This window comes from Stegodyphus dumicola, chromosome 2 (assembly GCF_044657685.1).
Source record: "Stegodyphus dumicola isolate Sdum_Otavi_A_Nest chromosome 2, ASM4465768v1".
In the NCBI taxonomy this organism is placed as follows: Eukaryota; Metazoa; Arthropoda; class Arachnida; order Araneae; family Eresidae; genus Stegodyphus; species Stegodyphus dumicola.
The window spans coordinates 33,873,370-33,895,929 of NC_140769.1; the positions used below are offsets into that span (position 1 = coordinate 33,873,370).

The window sequence follows — 22,560 nt, forward strand, 5'->3', positions numbered from 1 at the left end:
GTAGTGAGTATCGATGAAACACCGATTAATGTAATTAATAATAATAACAATACTAATGACCATTTTACTGGAAAGAGAAAGACCACCACATCAGGTTCTAAGAATTTGAAGATAATTTCAATACAGAATTTACAGCTGTTACTGACTTTTAGTACAATAGGACAGCACTTATGAGAAGACAGGAAGAAATGGTAAAATCAGTTCTTCATGTTATGAAAATAATGCTTTGATTCCAACATTTGAAAAACAAATTCAGTATCTTTATCCATGAGGTTGTCAAAAAACTCAATTATGACAAAGCTATCAATCATACATTCAAATCTACCACTAAATTTTTGAAAAAAATTTTCAACAGATTCATGCATTTGCTAATATATTTCAAAATGCCTTGACTTTTCTTTCATGCATTGTGCTTCTGGAATATTAAAGGAATGCTTCATAAAGGTAAACTTAAAATATCATATGGACTTTAAAAAAATGCAAGTAGAGCAATACCCCACTGTTCAGTCTTAAAAAATTCTCCCCGGTAAAAAAAATCAAGGTGTAATCCAGAAAAAGGCACATCAATTACAATAAACTCAATTATTATTATTATTATTATTCAATTATTAAGTATTTAAAACTTAAAATTTTATTTTAAAAATGCATAAACACCTTCCATAAATGATATGTAACAAAGAAATAAAATACTTACAAATCAAATATTAAGTAGTGATAACCCTCTTCTTGTATGCTATCATGCAGCCGAACTGGGGGATAAAAAATGCAGATAAATAACTAAAGGATAAAAAATATTTTTACTTATGTTTTCATATGCATTTTGACAAACAGATGTTTATATTACACTAGAATATACAGTCAAAAGTCGTTAATTCGGACACCCATAATCCAGAATGATCTATAATCCGGACCTCAAAGCTAAAAACTTTCTGCGCATGCGCCGCGGTGGCACATGCGCACAGGCGTTTTACGCGAGCGCGTAAGACCTTGACTACTGCGCATATGCGTGTGCGCAACTGCAGAATACGTTTTCGCCTGCGCGTTTAATGTATAACGGACGGTGTAAGCTAAAATTATCTAATTATCTATTTCAGTTAATGTTAATGATTGCATTGTTCCTTAATCTTCGAATTGGATCCCGCTTATTATTTTTAGCAGACTGTAAGAGCAATTTTATAAAAGTAAACTTGAACTTTCGATTATGTCAAATAGAATTTCCGATGCTGGAACTTCCAAAGGATCTACAAAACGAAAGTATGTTTCGATGTCCAACAAACAAAAAGTGGAATTGCTGCAAAAAATGGATAAAGACATGAAGAATGTGACAGAGAGGTTAGTGAAAACGAAAAAATTTCGATTGACAAGTTAGTCGGTATTCTCGGCACAGCAATTAACGGGACTTGAAGAGCGGAACTTTGTAACTGAATAAGAAATTATGTCTGTTTATAGAATTAAAGAGAAAGTATTATCACATAAAATGAAGCAACTTAAACAACATACATTGAGAGAAATGTTTAATAAAGTAAACAAATAAATATTAAGCTTTTTTTTTTTTTTTTTTTTGTAAATTTTGATACCCTTTAGATCATAATTGTTCTTTATTTCATAAATTACGGTTTCATATTTTTAATTTTAGAATTTCTGCATGCCATCTTACGAGATTTAAACTGATGATCTATAATCCGGAAAAATCGATAATCCGGAATCGCCGAAGTCCCGACGAGTTCGGATTAACGACTTTTGACTGTACTACATTTTCAAAATGAGAACTCATCAAAATGTACATATTTTTTTTTTAAATCACTGTTATGTATCCCATTACAGAGTTTAAGCAAATGAAATCATACTTTTACACGTAACATGGTTATTCACTTAAATATTATACACAAGACATAACATATAAACTGAACAATAATACAGTATAAAGTCCGAGATTCGGACTCGTCGGGACTTCGGCGATGCAATTTTCCGGATATTAGATCAACAGTTTAAATCTAGTAAAATGATAAGTAGAAATTTTTTAAAAAATTATGAAATAGTGCTTTATGAAATAATGAATTATTTATGAACTTCATTGGATCAAAAATTTACATTAAAGCAAAACAATTTAAAGTAAATTTTTTAGTCTGCTTCCTTTTTTTTTTTCCCCAATACTTTTTCTTTAATTTGCATACAAGGCAGACATAACTTCTTGTCCACTTACAAAACTCCATGGGTCCGCCCCTCCCAATGGCCGGGCACCAGCCGTGGGCCACTACTAAGGTTGGAAGCGGTTGTCACCTTATTATGAGGCTCTCATGAAAGCCGGGATTGCCCGGAACCTAAAGATTCTGAGCCGAAATGTTGTAACTGTCTCGGGAAGCATACCAGCAACTGGAGGGGTTGTGAGGCCTTCCCTAAGCAGAAACTCAATGCCCACAAGTTTGATGAAAGGGTCATTGTCAATAAATCCTATGCCTAGGCTGTTCAATCTGATATTTTCGCGGGGAAAATTCAGAAAGCTGTAGCGGACGCTAAGCAGGTCATAAAGTACCTCACTAATCTTATAGCGCTTCTACACAACTGCCTTGGCAGAAAAGCAAACTATAGTGAGGCCCGATACTAAGATAAATTATGGATCGTAGGTTCTTAGTAAAAATGACCACAGTGACGATCATGACATGGAATGCGCAGAACATTATCACCAAAATTAGCGAACTGCAGGACTTTCTCACACACTACAACATCGACATGGCACTAATCACTGAAACACACGCTACGCCAGCGCACTCCCTGAATATTGCTAACTATCGCAGTTATCGCTGCGATAGGATCAGACATAGAGGCGGAGGTGCCGTAATCTATGTTAAGCGGAGTTTGGATACCTGCTTCTATGCTTCTGACAATTCTCACGGGTTTGAAGAAGTTAGGGTAGTCGTTCGGTTCCCTAATTGGGGAAATATGCTTGTATGCGCCCTTTACAACACTCCAGATCTCAGGCTGCAAGATCAACCCTTACAGAATTTGCTAAATAACTCCTTTCCCACCATAATCGGAGGTGATCTTAATGCTAAACATGTTAGCTGGGGATGCTGCAAAACAAATAAAAACGGTGATATCCTTCAAAACTTCCTGTTCTATTACCCATACTACATTTACCCTCCAGAAGATTTTACTTTCCGGCCTACTCACCCAAGACAGTATCCAGACATATTGGATCTTTTCCTCACATCTGATAATTTACCGATCACTACGGAAGTAATCAATGATCTTGCTTCAGATCACGTGCCAGTTCTGGCACACCTTGGTATTGGCAGGCCTGAAGCCAACACTCCTTACAAAATTACTGACTGGGACAAATTCAAATCTGAAATTAACAATCACCTTCCCAAAACAGAGCAACTTAAAAATACGCATGATATCGACCAGGCTATCACAAGCATCACCACCTACATTGATACGGCATTGCAAAATTCTACTACAGAAACTATTAATAAAAAACATCACTTCAAACTTCCGCAAGAAATTAAATTAATTAGCCAAACACGAAATAGACTCCGCAAGATCTTCGCCCACTCACGTGACCCAGCAATTATATCGCAAATTAATAAACTTAATCGCAATATTAAAAGGTTAATTGACTCCCACCAGACTAAACTTTGGAAAAACAAAATTGAAAAATTAAATGTGGAAGACGGAGAATTCTGGAAGTCCCTCCGTTTAATGAAGTCAACAAAAACAAGCAACAAACCTCTACAGGACGACACTGGATTCAAATACAGCAACGAAGACAAAGCTAAAGCCTTTGCCACCCACTTCACTAAGCAGTTCACTCCAAATGAGACCCCTTCAGAACGAAATTTCATTAATCACATTAATATGTTTGTCGATAATTGGATTAACCAGCCCAGTGTCAAAAATCTCCCTGTTTTTACCTCTCCCACAGAAGTTAGCTCTATTATAGCTAAACTTCATAATAGAAAAGCACCTGGGAAGGACAAAATCTCTAATTCAATGATTAAACATCTGCCTGGTAATTTCATTAACAAACTCTGTAGCATTTACAACGCCTGCCTGTACTTATGCCATTTCCCAGCTGAGTGGAAACAAGCGGTTGTCATCTTAACTCCCAAACCCGGAAAAGATAATACAAGAGTGGATGGATTTCGCCCAATCAGCTTGCTTCCTGCACTGGGAAAGATCCTAGAGATCTGCAGAAGACTACAGCCAGCCTTAAACGCGCTTCCAAACCAACAGTTTGGTTTCCGTAAAGGGTTATCTACCACAATGCAGCTTGTCAGAATCGTTGAATTTTTAAGCGCAACTAGTCATAAGCACCAGACAACTGCTTTCCTTATGCTGGACGTGGCAAAAGCCTTTGACTGCGTCTGGTATAACGGACTTATCTACAAGCTTGCTTCCCTTGATCTCCCCAGGGAAACGATTTTGATTCTTCACTCCTTTCTAGGTGATCGATCCTTCTATGTCAGGCAGGGCAATGTTTATTCTGAAAACACATTAATTAAAGCCGGCGTCCCCCAGGGAAGCATCCTTGGGCTTATTCTCTATCTTATATATGTTAAGGACTTCCCTACGATTGAAAATACAAACTGCATCACCGCCTGCTACGCGGACGACACCGCCATTCTTTCTAGTTCACTTAATCCACGACATGCCATGATCAGAATACAAAAACCACACACACGAGATAGAGGAATGGTTCGCAAATGGAGGACGTCCATTAATGCCACAAAATCTAAATTATTACTGATAGGACGGCATAGAAGAAAAAACACTGATGCAAATCTGACGCTCTTTAATGAAACGGAGGCCAAAGTCAGAGAGGCTACATACTTGGGAGTTCGTTTTAACGGCTCGCTTACATGGGGTCCTCACATTTCCATGACCATCGGGAAAGCCATAGGAGTCTCTAGGAAGCTCCGAAACTTTCTTGACACCTCCTCACCACTGGATCTTGCTCACACGAAGCACATTTACACATCAATATTAAGACCCATCCTTACATATGCCTCCCCTGCATGGTGTTCTGTTCCCCCTTTCGTATTAAATAAATTGCAGGTTTACCAAAACAACTACTTACGAAAAATCAAAGGAGCTCCCTGGTTCGTTCGCAATGAACAGCTACACAGAGACCTTAAACTCCAAAATCTGGCGTTATTCATCAATAAATTAAATAATAATTTTTTCAAGAAAGCCATCATCAACGCGGAGGTAAATTATTCTGACAATTTTAAGTACGAGCTCTTAGAAATTGACATCAATTTAAGGCCCTATGCAACCCACATTTATCAGAATCCCTCATAAATACTCCTAACTTCTTCCAGCCAATTTTGAAGTTTCAAAGTATGACTTCTTCATTTACACTGGCTTGGGCCACATCTACACAATCTTCCTGCAGTCCCTTATCAAGGCATTCCTGCGAAGCACTGTATGTTATGTCTCCTCTAACCGGGCTTATTTGAGGTGCCTGTAATAGCGGGATATAATTCCTGCTGAAACAGGCATATCAAAGTATCACCTTATAGAGGAACTAATAGATGGGCCACCGTTGCCTCCTATGAACGGACAGACAATTTACATACATGGCCTTCCCCGGGATTGGAACATGGGGCCTTCGGTACGGCAGTCAAAATCGCTAACCACTTTCTCATCTGGAAGGCAAGTTCCACTGTTCAAGTTCTGTAATTGCTGCGTCGAAAATTCTCACTAAATCATCAATCGATTTTATTTATTTATTTATTTTATTTATTTATTTATTTATTTATTTTCCATTCGCAACAACTTTTCTGTCTTTTTCCTCCCTATCAGTAAGGATATTTTTTGGATTTAGAACCATACTGCAGAACTATACTTGGGGCCAGAACCGTTCCTGGGAGGTCAAGCGCCTTGTGTGCAAGATGTTTTATGCGCCCCTTCTATAATTTTAAATATATAATAATTTATTTTGGCCTATTGTCTTTGTACAAAAAAATCATTGAATTTCATTGAAATTTTTCGCGATTACAATACTTCCTTTACTTCGTAAGAGGAAGTAAAAAATAAGCAACTAGAATAATATATAGATTTTAGCTACAATAATAATACGTGGATTTAAAACTGCAACTTCCGAAATATTTTAGATAACGTCATTTATGACCGTTTACGGATGCATAAATGAATACATATCCTAGGCAATTGAATGCAACAAATTAAATATTCAAAAAGTAGCTTTTCAGGAGACGCCAAAAAAGAACGAGTTATTTAGTTATATTAGAGCTATCTACGCAAGCTGATGCTCACTTACCCCTTACCTGCTTTAAACAATATTTTGTAGTTACCTGGATATAGTTATGTTCTGTTACACAGTGTCTTCATTTGAAAATGGGGATTTGTTTTTGCGTATAATCTACAGAATTAAACACGATATTTAGTGCAAAAACCACCTTATCTTCCTTCCGTACAGAAACAAAGAACATTCAGAGCAATATATTTCTCATTCACTGATTGTAACATAAATGCTTCCTCCAGCAAATGTCACAAATACTTTTGCAATCGCTCTTAAGGGCATACCTTAATCAATTTAAACTAAATCAATTTTTACACGGCTAAGTTAAGAAAAACCGTGTACTTTATAACATCCACGATCCAGTCAATCTAGCGCAGCTTAAAGCTCCAAATTAAGCTGAGATGCTGCACTACGTTTAACTCGGCACACATCATTAAGAAACACTCGACCGGGGCGGTAAAACTGATCACACGCCCCATTAACCAGCAGGAAAGGGTTTTCATTCAAGAGATCAACCGGGGGTCTGAGACGCGCTCTAAATTACTCTGCTCAGTAGAATGGATGAGCAAGGTATATTAATTTCACCTTTTATCGCAAGGGAAGTCAGAGAGGGAAGAGCAGCAATTCTCGCTACCAAAATATACTACTGAATAGAATCGTAAGAATCACTTCTGAATGTGAAAGAATCAACGCATTTCGTTTAAAAGAAGTCGAAAATTGTCTTTATGTTCATATAATTCACAAATGGATTTCGTATATATAATAAAGCCTTCTTTTAAAAGATGCAATAAAGTCTAGTCGTTCGACGATTTATCCTGCTATATCCAAGTCCCCACACCCCCCAAAAAATTGGGATAATGATAATATAAGGTCATTCCTTTTTCCTGTTCTTTTATTATTATTCCTCCCTCCCCTCTTAAACAATTAACAATTCTCAAATTAACCATAGACGCCATTACCGGTATTTACGACGGCTAACAATAAGAATGTTTCTATTGTTGGCCATCTATAACCCGATTAATCGGGATTAATAAGCGTATAGTCATACCCAAACTTTGCGCATGTGATTAACCAGACCTTTTTCAAGTCCGCGAACTTTCATCTGCAGCAATACGTTGTTTTATATCTTGCAATATTATTAAAATTGTTAACATGCATGTAAGATAAAAAAAGTTATGTAAATCAAAATAATAACTTTAATACACAATAATCCCTTTCTCTATTACAGTTTGGTTAATTTTCTCTTCGTGTTCTAAAACAGTAACTGCTTACAATAAATCGCTTTAAACTGCGTCATTTTAAAATTAATCCATAGCATATGATTCTCGCATAACGCTAATGATTCTGACACTTATAGAAAGTTTCAGCTAATAATAATTTCAAATTGGGAACCGAAAAGTAAAATTAACCAATGAAGACAAATATAAACTGAACTAAATCACTCTGAACGGGGATTTCATCTTGGAGACGTTGCATTTTCTCCCCTGCTTCGCACCGGCCAACTATGCACTTATTGCATAAACTATGCAGGCGTTAATATTCATATAATATAAACGGGATTTTTTAATAAAGTACTGGACCCTTCCCAGTTTGAAAGCCATCTTCCTTTAAGAGATAAACACATTTTATTAGTTTTATTAAACGTATTATCAGGTTTTAAAAACAGTACACTTCGCTTTTTGGCTTAATCAGTAGGAAAAATAGCTAAGAAGAGATTTAAGTAACGCACGTTGCGTTCGCGTTTCAAGAAAAAAAAAAAAAAAAAAAAAATCTCATGTGTACACCGCATGTCGGACACATTTGTATGGAATATTAAATTATACGCATTTTTTCCTGCATTTCATTTAAACTTATTGAATTGAATTAAATCTACTTCGTCGATAGCGCATAAACCACAATAGAATAAATGCACTCTTTAAATTCACAATGCACAAAATTTATATCATCTGAAGAATTATCTAATCGTTGCCACATGTTCTATTCAAATACTATAATAAGTTTAAACCGATGTAAAAAAGAAATTAAACAAATGAAAAAGAAACAGTTTCTCAAAAACGATTCAGCGCTGCTTACCTAATACGCATGCGCTACTCGTAAACAATCTCCTCTGTCCGAGACAGACTGGCGACAATATTTGTTGTTAATACAAAACACTTATTTCCTCGAATTTCATTACAGAAATATTTCTCATTGAATTAATTCTGTTCTCAGTTCGTGACAAGGCAAAAACACGCAAAACCTCATATCTTCATTAAAAATTGAAAAATATAGAAAAAAAAATTAAATCACCAAATACAGTTAAAACAATAAAAAAAATTACAATTAAAATTAGAGTTTCGAAGCAAAAACAAACAATTCGGTAAAGCAGGCAACAAGGCAGATTCTTCAGTCCACAAAACTAGAAGTTTCCTTTTGGACACACTCGACAAAAAGACACTGAAGGTTCAGGAAAACTTAATTCACTGTTCTGCTAAGTTTCAAATGTAAACAAATATGGTTGTTATGGTAGAAAAAATTGGGCTTACCGGTACATAAACAACTTTTAAATTGCTGATAATTCTACAACTATTGCATGCAGATTAACTAAAGGCATAAAAACCTTAACAGGAAGATAAGAACAACATAATTCAATCATTTTAAAGCAAAAAATGCGCAATTTACCAACATATAAGAATAAAAAAACTGAGCTCACGGAGCCGAGTAACATAGTGTGTGTATATAGTATATATACTTTTGGTGCGGCCTATTGCAACCAAAAAGGGAGGTGCACAACTACATATTATAGCAGGCCTATATAAAAAATTTTAACGTTCCGCGCCTACTCGTTTTTGAGTTATGCGAAATACATACATACAGACATATTTCGATAGAGGTCAAAATGGATATTTGTCAAATGGAATTGAAATATGATACCCGGAATTTTCGTGATTACAGTACTTTCTTAACTTCGTACAAGGAAGTAATATTTTCAACTCGATTCTATGATCTTATTTCAAACTGGAATGAGCTTAGAAACTAACTACAGAATAACGAACTAATTTTCAGTAATACTGATTATGCCGTTGAAATTTTGTTTGATACTGCTTCAGAACTTCACATCCGTCTTTAATCGCTTTGAAAAACTGACACTAAGATACAACATTCTGTATAATAGGAAATGCAGTATTTAAGTATTATGTTGTTACCAAAAATATCGCGGTATCATACAAACCCTGACCTTTTAAATTTGTAAGTCACTGAATATCTCACTTACATCCTACGCCACTTGTATAAAGATTAAAAGCTATCGACAAATGTCAATTTCATTATGATATAATATTCAATGGTCAAAATAATGAGAAAACTTTATTAGTAAATTCTCAAATAAAGTTATTCTGCAAGCCACCGACTTCCCACAAAGCATTGGAAAATCGATCTTTGGTATGATTCCCAACAGAGTAATAGATGCGCTAGAAGTGGTTAGGCTGATAATCGAATTTGCGAAGTGCATCACTTAATTTCCTGTCCAATACCGAATGACGAATGCACACGGCAACAGATAGGGCGGAAACGAGTAAACAGCGACATCCTTTTAAAAATGGATAATGATAAATACTGAATTTCCATGTTCTAGGTAAAAAGCAATTAATTTGAGGATATATTATTGAAAATTCAGGCCGTTTCTAAAACCGCATTATTTTATACCGAATAATAATCTGTCTGTCGTTTTTGTTAAACATTTTCTACGTAACTTAATTTTGATTTTTTCCCCCTTGTTTATGTGAGTATCGTTTGCTTCATTTTTTTGTTGCAAACAGCGTAAATTCCTTTTGTTTTTCTTCTTTTAGTTTTGAACTTTATGTGTGGCAACAAGATAATTGATTGATAGAATTGTGTTTGTGACAGCCATGTAGAATGGCTCGCTTATTTTGTATCAATTATTTTGCATCGCTGACAAGTGTAATTTAATAAAAGTGTAGGAATACAGTCCATTTGTTGATTGATTATTATTTGTGAAACATATTAAGTTTAATAGAACACATATTGTTGGTCAAAAGTCTAGCCGGAGAGCTAGTGAAGATAGTGACTGTTCTAAGTGTATGCTAACAACACAAATATGTATATGGTTTGTGAAAATTATCCACTTTGTGAGGTAAGTGAATTTTGAACAAAAATTCGTTTAATTTGTTGTTAAATTTTAAGAACAATGTTGTAATACAACATAGAATTCGATTTCATTTTAATAATAGTGTTAAGTGATTTAAGAACAATTTCTGTTTTTGAATTGATCAATTATGAGTGAACTTATAACTTTTAAAACAAAAAGAGCGGTCTTACGCAGGAGTGTTACTAATTATGTAAAGAAAATTGAAACTATTTTAACTGCAGATGAAATTAATTTAATAGAACTAGAGGAATGTGTCGAATTATTGAAACAAAAAGAAACTGAGTTAAGGAAGCTTGATTCTGAAATCGAAAGTTTAATTACAGATACTAAAGAATTAGAAAACGAAATAGATAATGTTCAGGAGTACGCAGATAAAATTTATTTGTGGAAATTTAAAGGTGAAAAAATATTAAAAAATCAAAATAATAAAAATAATTCTAATAGTGTAATTTCAGAACAGGTTCTTGACAATATTAAATTACCCAAGTTAACATTACCGACTTTTGGTGGTAATATTACAGAATGGATAGCTTTTAAAGATCTTTTCAGTGCTTGTGTAAGAAATAATACAAATTTATCTAATGCTCAAAAATTGCAGTATTTGAAGGCTTCGTTGAAAGGTGAAGCATATCGCATTATTCAAACCATTCAAATTTCGGATTGTAATTTTGAAATAGCATGGAATCTGTTAGACGAAAGATATTCAAATAAGAGAGAACAAATTTTTGCATATATTAAACGTTTTTTAAGTTTACCAACTATTCAAAATGAATCAGCATTTGCTATTTTAAATTTAGTTGACAATATTAATGAAGTAATTCGTTCTTTAGAAGTATTGAATCAAACCATTGATAATTTTGGTGACACTTTAATGACTTATTTAATTTTGCAAAAATTAGACCCTTCTACAAAATTATGGTGGGAACGTCAGTTAAAATCTAATGAAATTCCAAAACTTACGACTTTAATTGAATTCCTAAAAAACTATGCAAGAACACTTCAAAATAGCAAATCAACAAGTAATAAGGTACCTAAATTTGTGTTTCAAAATGAGAATAATGTTCTGGTTGCTACTTTGGGTTGTGGTTATTGTAAAGAAGATCATAGTTTAGCCAAATGTTCGAAATTTCTAAATTTATCGGTTCAGCAAAGGATAGATTTTGTAAAATCTAATCGTTACTGTTTTAATTGTTTGTCTAATATGCACTTGCTCAAAAAATGCAACAGTTTAAATACATGTCGACATTGCTTTAAGAAGCATCACAGTATTTTGCACATTGTAAATAATTCAAAGAATAAAACTCAGTTAAACAGTATATCTCCGCCTACGCAATCTATCATTAAAAGAGATGAATTAACGAGTCCTAAGAACGTTTCAGCCACAGTTTGTGCCTCTCATTATGATTCGAATGCAAAAAGTAATCAAACCAGTCACATTTTATTGTGTACTGCTTTAATAAAAGTTCAAAATTCTAAGCAACAATTTGTGAAGTGTAGATGTTTATGTGACACTGGATCTCAGAGATAATTTATTTCAAGGGATTGTGTGAAGAAATTAGGATTACGAGTGAAAGATAATTCCATTTCTGTATCATGTTTAGGAGAATTTAATACTATAAGTAATGGGGAAGTCGATTTAGTATTCACTTCTCATTTTAAAAGTGATATTCGTGTATCAACATCAGCGTTTGTACTGGACAAGGTGACAGATAACATTCCCTATGTATCTTTGCCATCAATCATCTTCGATAACTTCAGTGATTTACAATTAGCTGATCCATTATTTTACAAGTCACAACCAGTTGACATTTTATTTGGAGTAAATGTATTTCTGCATTTAATGACGGGAGAAATTGTCAAACGTGGTCCTGATCTACCATTTGCTCTAAATTCGAGGTTGGGATGGATAATTTCGGGTACTACAAATTTTGAATCTACAAATTTTGAGCCAGTATATGTAAATCATTTGAATACAAACACAGATGAGTTAGTAAATTCTTTCTGGGAGTTAGAAAAGTTTCCAAATGTACAACCTTTAACAAATGAAGAAAAACTTTGTGAAGAACATTTTAAAAACTCGCATTTTAGAGACACATCAGGTCGTTATTCAGTTGCATTACCATTCAAACATAATAGAGATATTCTAGGTGACTCCCGTGAAGTGGCGTACAGAAGATTTCAATACTTGGAGAAGAGGCTGTTATCTATGAAAGAAATTTACAACCAGTATATTCAGTTTATGAAAGAGTACTTTTCACTAAAACACGTAGAATTAGTGCCAGACACAGATTATGAATTAGAGAATAAACACTATTATATCCCACATCACTTCGTGTTGAAGGACTCTAGCTTAACAACAAAATTGAGAGTTGTTTTCGATGCGAGCGCTAAAACAACCACAGGTGTTTCTTTAAATGATACACTAATGATAGGCCCAAAAATACAAGATGACTTAATTTGTATTTTACTAAGATTTAGACTTCATAACATTGCAATAACCGCTGATATTAAAATGATGTACAGACAGATAAAGGTTCATGAAAAAGATAGAGATTTTCAGAGAATATTATGGAGAGATAGCCCATATAAGCAAATACAAGTTTGTCGTTTGAAAACAGTTACATATGGAACTGCAGCTGCTCAATATCTTGCAACCAAAGTGTTGAGTCAGTTAGCGATTGATGAAGGATTGAACTTTCCAAAGGCAAAGAATATAGTTTTAAGAGATTTTTATGTTGATGATATGTTAACTGGTGTAAAAGATAGTTCGGAAGGTATTGCATTGATAGACGAATTGCAACAACTGCTAAAAAGTGGTGGCTTTGAGCTTCACAAATGGTCGACAAGTGAACCGTCATTGTTAAAAACCTCTGGCTTAACAAATACAGATAGTGACAATATTCATCGTGTAATAGAAGACAAACCATTGAAAGTTCTGGGATTGGAATGGCATCCGGACAATGATGAATTCAAATGTAATGTCGGTGTAATAGAGTATCAAAGTGTTCCGACTAAAAGAATTATTTTGTCATTCGTAGCAAAACTATTCGATCCATTGGGGTGGATAGCTCCGTTTGTAATTCTCGCTAAAATGATCCTTCAGCAATTGTGGAAATTACAGTTATCATGGGATGATACTGTAACAGAAGAGATTGATCGAAATTGGAGAAATCTATGTAGAGAAGTTAAACTTTTGAATTCTATAAATATACCTAGGAAAATTCTGCTACCTGATTATTTTCGATGTGAACTTCACGGATTTTGTGATGCGTCTGAAAGAGGTTATGCAGCAGTTATTTATATCAAAACTTGCAATAACTCTGACATTAATGTTAAACTCGTAACAGCTAAAACTCGTGTAGCACCATTAAAATCTATTACGATTCCAAGACTGGAATTATGTGCAGCAGTGTTATTGGCACGCTTAATTCAGTCTGTAAAAGCTGCATTAGTTATAAATTTTGATTTAGTGCAAGCTTGGAGTGATTCACAAATCGTGTTGTCATGGCTAAGGTCAGATCCTAAAAAATGGCAAGTATTCGTATCCAATAGAGTTTCTGAAATACAATCTATCTTACCATCTGAGAACTGGAGTCATGTTGATGGAAAGGAAAATCCAGCTGATTGTGCTTCACGTGGATTATTTCCTGCAGAACTATTATCTCATCAATTGTGGTGGAATGGTCCTTCTTGGTTAAAGTGCAGTGAGATAGCCTTATCTAAAAATATTCTTATAGATGAAGAGGCATTACCAGATGCACGTAAAACAGTCTCATTTGTAGTTTCTGAACCTGTACAGGAACTTGCTATTATATCAAATATATCTTCATTTCCAAAGTTACAACGCATATTAGCTTGGATATTAAGATTCATATTGAATTCTAAAGTAGCATATCTAGAAAAAAATACGTCTTTTTTATCTAGTAATGAAATTCGAGCTGCAACTTTCTGTATTGTCCGAATAATACAGCGATTTCACTTTTTTAAAGAAATTCAATGTTTGGAGTTGGGAAAGGACTTACCTACAAACAGCAACCTCCTTAGCTTGTGTCCAATTTTAGATGACAACAAAGTGTTACGTGTAGGAGGAAGACTGAAAAATGCGCAACTATCAGAAAATGAAAAACATCCAATCTTATTACCTTCAAAACACAATCTGACAGAAATCATAATTAGACACTTTCATGTCAAATATCTGCATGCAGCACCGGAACTTCTTCTATCTTTAATTAGACAGCAATTTTGGATCATTGCTGCTAGATCTGCTATCCGAAAAGTAGTAAGATCTTGTATCACGTGTTGCAAAATTAGAGCTAAAACTGCAAGTCAAATAATGGCTGATCTACCGGAATCTAGAGTAACACAATCACGACCATTTCATCGAACTGGAATAGATTTTTCTGGACCGTTCATGATTAAACATCGTGCAGGACGTGGACAAAAATCATTTAAATATTACGTATGCTTATTTGTGTGTTTTGTAATCAAGGCAGTACATCTTGAAGTGGTAGAAGATTTGTCAACAAAGGCATTTTTAAGTGCATTGAAACGATTTATTGCAAGAAGAGGGAAACCATTTGAGATTTATAGTGACTGCGGTACTAACTTTAAAGGTGCAGACAAAGAAATCAGAAAATGTTTTTTGCAATGTAAGCAAAATCAAGAAATTCACAAATTTTTGTCTTTAGAGGAAATAAAATGGATATTCAACCCGCCATCATCTCCCCATTTTGGTGGACTATGGGAATCGGCAGTAAAGTCAATGAAATTACATCTAAAAAGGACTGTTGGTGATACAGTGCTGACCTATCCGGAATTTCAGACCTTGATAGCGCAGGTTGAGGCTTGTCTCAACTCTAGGCCATTGTGTCCAACATCGGCTGATCCAAATGATTTAACTGCATTAACACCTGGTCATTTCCTAATAGGAACGTCTTTAACTGCCATACCTGAACCAGACCTAAATTATAGTTCCTTCAATCACACTGACAGATGGCATGTGAGACAGTTTATTTTTCAGCACTTCTGGAAAAGATGGAGTCGAGAATACCTGTCTCAGCTTCAACAAAGACCTAAATGGCAAAAATGTCAAAACTATTTAGAAGTCAATGACTTAGTCCTCATCAAAGAAGACAACCTTCCGCCTCTTAAATGGAGGTTAAGGAGAATAATTGCTGTTCATCCGGGCTCAGATCAAAGAGTCAGAGTTGCTAGTATTAAAACTGGTCATGGTGTCATTAAACGACCAGTCGTGAAATTGTGTCCTCTTCCTATTCAGACTAAAAAACTATGAACTGCTTCGCATATAATATTTTGTATTATTTTTCTTATGTTTATCTTTATTACAGACTAAGAAGTTTCAAAATGCTCCAACTGTTGAAATCCCCTGGGATTTCAACGAGGGCCAGGATGTTTATGTGAGTATCGTTTGCTTCATTTTATTGTTGCAAACAGCGTAAATTCCTTTTGTTTTTCTTCTTTTAGTTTTGAACTTTATGTGTGGCAACAAGATAATTGATTGATAGAATTGTGTTTGTGACAGCCATGTAGAATGGCTCGCTTATTTTGTGTCAATTATTTTGCATCGCTGACAAGTGTAATTTAATAAAAGTGTAGGAATACAGTCCATTTGTTGATTGATTATTATTTGTGAAACATATTAAGTTTAATAGAACACCCCTTCTAAATCAGTAAAATTAGTTCAGAACGGATTGATAGGTTTGGCTTGTCAACGTACCTTTGACTAATCACTGGCGTTAAGAAAAAAAGGTCTGCAGAGGTCAGCCAAAATCACATCGCACATCTTTCTTGCCCAATATGATTCAACGTTAAATGAACAAAGGAATATAAGTTTTCCAATCACAATGATGTTGGACACATTTTTTTTATCAGCAAGAAATTGCAAGAAAATGAAATCTGCTCTTCTCTTTTGAAAAACCTCATGTGAAAATGAAAGCCAGAACTTTTTTCGCCGTTTGGTTGATTTCTTCTTCAGTAAAAAAAGCCCAGTTAAATACATCACGCTATTTCCGGAAAAACACTGAAAATCTCATAGAATCTTACACAGTCTGGCAAGCAGTCGTATATGTTTGTGCGATTATGGCAAAGCCTCGAGAGCTATCTGCCTAAGGGGAGGGATGCCTTCGTGGAGGACTTTCTAAGGGAAATTGGCTCGCATACATGTTACACATGGAAAGCACCCATGCAGCCAGCCCGTTCGCGGGATTCGAACCTCGGACCGAACTACTAGTGTTCAGCGACTTTACCGCTCGGCCGCTGGCGGGCCCAGTCGTATATATTACAACGGGTTATATAACTACCTCATCTGGAGGCGTAGAACAAACGCAGTCAACATTATGCGGATCATTGCTGTTACGCTCACAGTTAACGCTTTCTCAGTTCATTTCAATTCGTATAGCTATTTGAAATCACTGTCATTATTCAATCCACTGATTTTCGGAAATTACCGAATTGGTTTGCGCTTAGATGTCAGCGTCGAGATTTGCCTTTACTTTGTAAAGTCATTACTTTTCTCTTTGTGAAGCAGGGGACACAATAATGTGCAATGACCTCTTCGGGACTCGAACCTGGACCTTTCGAATACGTGCCGATTATGCTACCGTTACACCACGAAGGCATACTGGAAGGTGGAAGAAAATACCTTATAACTTAAGCACCCACCACTGATAACTTATAACTTAGTAAACAAACAAAATTAATCAAGACCTAGATGTGCACATTTTTTTACTAGAAGCTTGAGCACCAGACTTGCAATAAATATTTACTGGAAATGAAGTGACAACTTTGCCAAAACATAAAATTCAGTAACATTTCTTACGGTGCTGGGTGCCGAAGAAAAATTCTTATTGATATTCTTTTACAGTTATAAATTCTAAATCAAAAAATTTCCTAAGGTACATATTAAAATTTAATCTTTATACATTTTCTGTAATGCTATTGCAATGTTTTCCTACAATTATACTCAAAATTGAACAGCTAGAAAGCTAATTACGTACGTATATCTTCATTCTCTCTTAAGGTAACCACCTCTGCTATACTAGATGATCACTGTCGATGTAATCCATTTACTCAGCACTTTATGCTTGACCATATAACAGCGCCATTCCATAATTTAAAGTAATTAACGAAAACAAAAATAAAGACGCTGTGAGCAGCATAATCTCGTTAAATGGATTACATTGCAATTTCTCAAGCCAAATAATTTCACCCTTCTAAGTCCCTTCTTAGATTCCAAGACTCTGAGATGAAAATTAGCGTTGCTGTAAATAAGCGAAAATGTTTTATGTAAGCTGACAATATAGCAGAAGTGACTAATGACGGACATATTCAAATAATTCAGAATAAACATAAGACTTTGTTGCATAAAATATGGAAAAGAATTGTATTATATGTGCAATAAGTACTGCGCAAGGAGGAGCTAAATAAAACTGAAATAGAGTGCATGCCATATACAAGTATAATACATAAACAAAGATCTAAGGAAGTTTATACAGATTCTGAAACGATCAGCAGTTTCATTTAGATCATTCATTCATATTAGATTACATATGTATTATATGTATTATAAGTTCATTTAAGAAATAGCAAATGGCTTCAGACATTACAGCACACAAATATCAAAACAAGCCTGATAGAATCCTGTTCTTTATTCATAATAGCAAAAGTATTACTTATTTAACTAAAATCTGTATTACATATGTTTTTATAAGAATAAAAATGTTAAAAGGCCGATTTACTGGTAATAGATCTATTACCATATACTAATTAACTCGTTTATACTAATTAACCTGTTTTTATAAGTTACATTTGTACCATCATTTCCATCATTTGGTGAAAGCTAAGAAAGCTTTCACCAAAATGCAAATGAATATACGTATTTAAGTCGTAGTTCTTGAATGTTTTATATGCAGAGATTGGACAGCGAAGCTCGGACGAACTTCTGTTCAAATAATACTTTTCTTTGCTGAATATTGTGGGACTTAGTATTGTAAACAATACAATGGCCAGAAAGAAAAAAAAAATTTGGACCAGCTCAATCGGGAGAATGTGTTGGCCAATTAAAATCGGCTTTTTTTAAATTGGTCTTCTCCAATTATGTCTATTAGGCTGCGTTCAGACGGTGGCGTAAAGGGCATAGAGGCGTATTCAGAGGAGCATAAAATACGGGAATTCCGTTCACACTTGCGAGAACGGGGTGTACGCCGTGAGAGAAGCTAAATTTGCGCATGCGTGGATGTGTCTACAACTTTCCCGCGCTGTTCTCCTGCTCGATTGATTTCCCGCATTCGCTCTGTTTGTTTTGTGACAGCGAAATCTTCTATAGAACGCCGCTTCGTTTTAGCTTCGCTCTGATTGGTCGACGATTATCCCAAAGTCCGCGTAAAGTTAAAAACTTTGAACCCTATGCCACGAGCCCTAAACCAGATTTTGTGACGTAGCACAGGCTGGTTGCCTTGGGAACGGAGCTCGCCTTTAACCACTTATGCCCTTTACTCCCCCGTCTGAAGGAAGCTTGAGGAACCGTATAGTTTGTCTCCTAGTAACGGCAGTTGCTTTATCTTGCTGCCACCAAACGTTACCAAACCTGTAATGGATCAAAGCCTCACTTAGCACCTCTTTCATAACTGAGTTGCCGCGGCGGGGGCATTGACCCCTGCCTTGGCAAAAAAGCAGTTGAAGAAGTTTTCCTCCCTTTGTGTGGACTTCTTATCCAGATGAGAACTACGAGAGATGGCTCTCGTACCTTTAAACCCTTAACAGTTCGCGTTCTTAAATTTAGCTATGCTTACCTCTGAATTATTCATATTTTCTTAACGAAGTTGTGGAGGTAATTGTTGTTTTCAGCAAAGGTACTCCGGAAGCCATCCGCCTTGGTCCTTGGTCCAAACGTCAGTGAATCCTAAATAGCCGAGTAAACAAACCTCTCTAACATCTAGCGGTTTCGCACCTCAGATACTATTACTGCATTGCCTTTGCCGTCTTCAAAGAAGTATGGCTCGATTATTTTTTCTAAAATTACACTACACGAAACGGTGACTCTGGAGTGCAACTGACGCTGATGGACAGAAAAATTCGCGTGCTGGAACCGGAGACGCTAATCCATGTTACAGTAAATGCACTGGAAAGAGCGCAAACTTGCGAAGAGGCACATAAAAATCATTTGCGAAGCATCCAGTTCCATAATGTTATAATGTCATATACAGAAATATTACTTCATTTAATAGAAAAATAAAAAAGCTACTGGGCTTTTAAATGGTAACGGGTCTTCTGGACCACCCTAAACTTATGATCGTACAAGAACGTTAATCGATTTACTTACTAAAATAAGTACGTTAAATGTGGATGCCTATCATTTTAGGTGTCGGTATTTAGTAATTTCTTGAACATCCATCAATTTAGTTTCAAAGAACTGCTTATATGATTCAACTGTTAATATCCTGAGGCTTAAGGATGCACATAAGCTTTGGCAAACTATCAGAAAAGAATTTTTGCGATGCATTTATGTATCGACAGATTAAAGGAATGGATTTTGTTGAACCAATGTGGGCAATTCGAACACTCGAATTCTAAACAGATATGATGCTATAAAAAAGTGAATTTTACTCGTATTTGTATATTAAATTAAATGTAATAAATACCTACTGCAGAATATTTTTACCAAAGCATGTATGTAGTAAGCCGAAGTTGATAAAATATTTCACAAAACCTATATATACTGATTAAAGGTTATCTACACTTCTTATGGCAATTTCTTCTTCTTTAAAGAGACAGAGAAATAAAATATTTTTAAAAAAATATTTAAAAAAAAAAAAAAAAAAAAGAGAGAGAAAGAAAGAAACAATTTTCCTATCAAAGGTAAGAACTTCAACTAATTAGGAATATCTAACACCGAATCCTTTTCGAGGAAAACTTTCACTTTAATGAAACACCCTAGCACCTTTTCGGGATGTGCCTCTTCAATTAAATTCGCGGATGAGTTAGGGTTCTAGTTCCAATAACACAGCCACAGATGTAAACAACAAGAGTCGCGAAGAAATGTCTCACCTCCACCCACTTCGAAATCTGAGACGGGAGATTTTTAAGAAGAGGTGATCATGACGCGTTACCATAGGAACGCAGAGAAGTAATTGGGTGCCCGATAAATAAAAAGTGAAAGAAGCAAATTTCTGGAAAGTGAGGAAACTGTATAGGGCGTAGTTGCTGCGAAGTAATTGCAAAGATAGCAGGTAACTACGAATAAGAAATCTGAAAGGAAGGTAACGAGTGGCCAAACGTGTAATGTTGTGATAATCGTAATTTAACATTTGCTTCCACCTGCCACCTGGGAAAAGCTACTTTAAAACCGAAACGCGTATTCCTGTTAGCTAGAAATTGTTAAAGAAGATATGGCTGCGGTATAAATTTAAATTATTCGAAAAGAAAATACATTTCTCAAGTGTTGAAAATAAAGATACAATGGGAATCACATATTTACGCACTTTTTAGCAGCAACCTGTTTTCATGACGAGGGCCGAGTCATTTGCCTCTCAAAATACACTAAGCCTTTCTTAAAATGTAAAATTAGCACTTAGTTTCATGAGCACACACATAAAACAATAACACAAAAGAATAGTACAAAGTGAATCATAAAGTCCCTAAACATATAACTGAAAGTAAAAGCTGTTGCTCCTTGGTTCGATCATGGTAAGTATTCATTATTTTTTCATTGCTCATTTAAGATCATGGTCAGTATTCATTAATTTTGGTCATGGTCAGTATTCATTATTTTTTCATTGTCACTGCTACACAATTATAATAACACGTTAAGCGCCATATCAGTCACTGGTGACTGACGATTAAATTCTACACAGATCTCGGGTCATCAGCATATCACTTAAGTTGGATATCACGGGCTAACAGGAAAGGAAGACGAAACAGGGTTGCTGCTTAACGTATTCCTAAAAACCTTCTCATGTAAGCTGAAAGTTGCTGCTAGTCAAGACATTGTAACTATAAAATTAGCTAAGATTACACTAATTCTCAGCCTGTTCTGATGGAATGGAAAAATATAACACATTATCAAAAACATGTCATAAATTCATCTGCAAACTCTAAATATAACAAATGGCCATAAAAACCAATGTAACTAAAAACTGCAAACTACATTAAGTAAACAAAGGTTTCTGTTCCACACTCCTCCAAAAATAATTTACAATACTGGAACATTTTACTGAAAAAAAAGAAGTTGAATAATTTAATTTTTTTTTTCCCCCAGAAGGGTCACCACATAGCACCCAACCCAAACACTGACGAATGGATTAACAGCTATACATGACTTGGAATGACAGCTCTGAATTGACTTTGGAACCTAGACTGATTTTGGATTGGACTTTGGGAGCTTTGGATTGACAGCTACACGGCAGCCAATCCAAACAAAGTTTGGAAAGAACTTCTCCAAAATTTTATTCAACTGTAGATATATTAGGTTATTTCGAGAGCAGGAGAGGTGAAAAAATGTGCACTGCCCTCGCCGGGACTCAAACCACGAGCCTCTCGAATCGCGGTCGAGCGTGCTGACCACTACACCACGAAGGCATGCTAAGGCGGCGGGAGGAATATCTTATACAACATTGCATTTAAATAACGCTATTTTTAAGGATTAAGATATCTGACTTATTGCTCTTTCCGTTGTTGCTTATGTTTTGTTCTTAACGAGTTATGAATGTTCAAGACTTTGGTAGGGATACATTCAAAATCAGCCACAGATCCTGTCATGAAGAGTAACCATATAACTTTAGCATTTTAATTATGAGGGGAGAACACTATCACTAGTAGGTATCCCAGGATTTTTCACAATCTTCTTCTGGTGGATTTTCGTACCGACGGATCAGTTACGATGTGTTTAAAACTCTTATTTGGCTTATCATAGCTTAAAATGAAAAACGTCACCATCATAAAGGTGTTCATTCTAAATATTAGAAAGATAACATTAAATTCCATTTGAATACTAAGTTCATTGTTCTTACTCTATTACCAGATCCTTTACATATGAGAATTGCTCTTGCCATTTCCCACTTAAATTGCGGCAAGTATTCATCCTTGATTAGCATTAAATCATTCACATGTAAATCACCAATGGATATTTTTC

The 22,560-nt window shown here is 35.2% G+C and overlaps 1 protein-coding gene and 1 non-coding gene across 4 annotated transcripts in view; both read right to left on the reverse strand.

Annotated features, from left to right (window-relative positions):
• LOC118184155 (calcium/calmodulin-dependent protein kinase type II alpha chain-like) overlaps positions 1-22,560 on the reverse strand; it is a 219,313-nt gene that overhangs the window by 130,756 nt on the left and 65,997 nt on the right. For all 3 annotated transcript variants that reach the window (XM_085810560.1, XM_085810559.1, XM_085810558.1), the window contains exon 4: positions 695-749. In XM_085810560.1, coding sequence (XP_085666686.1) covers positions 695-749 — 55 coding nt within the window. The remainder of the gene's footprint in view (positions 1-694; positions 750-22,560) is intronic.
• Positions 21,935-22,007, reverse strand: TRNAR-GCG (transfer RNA arginine (anticodon GCG)). Its single transcript has one exon. It is a non-coding gene; the product is annotated as a tRNA-Arg (tRNA).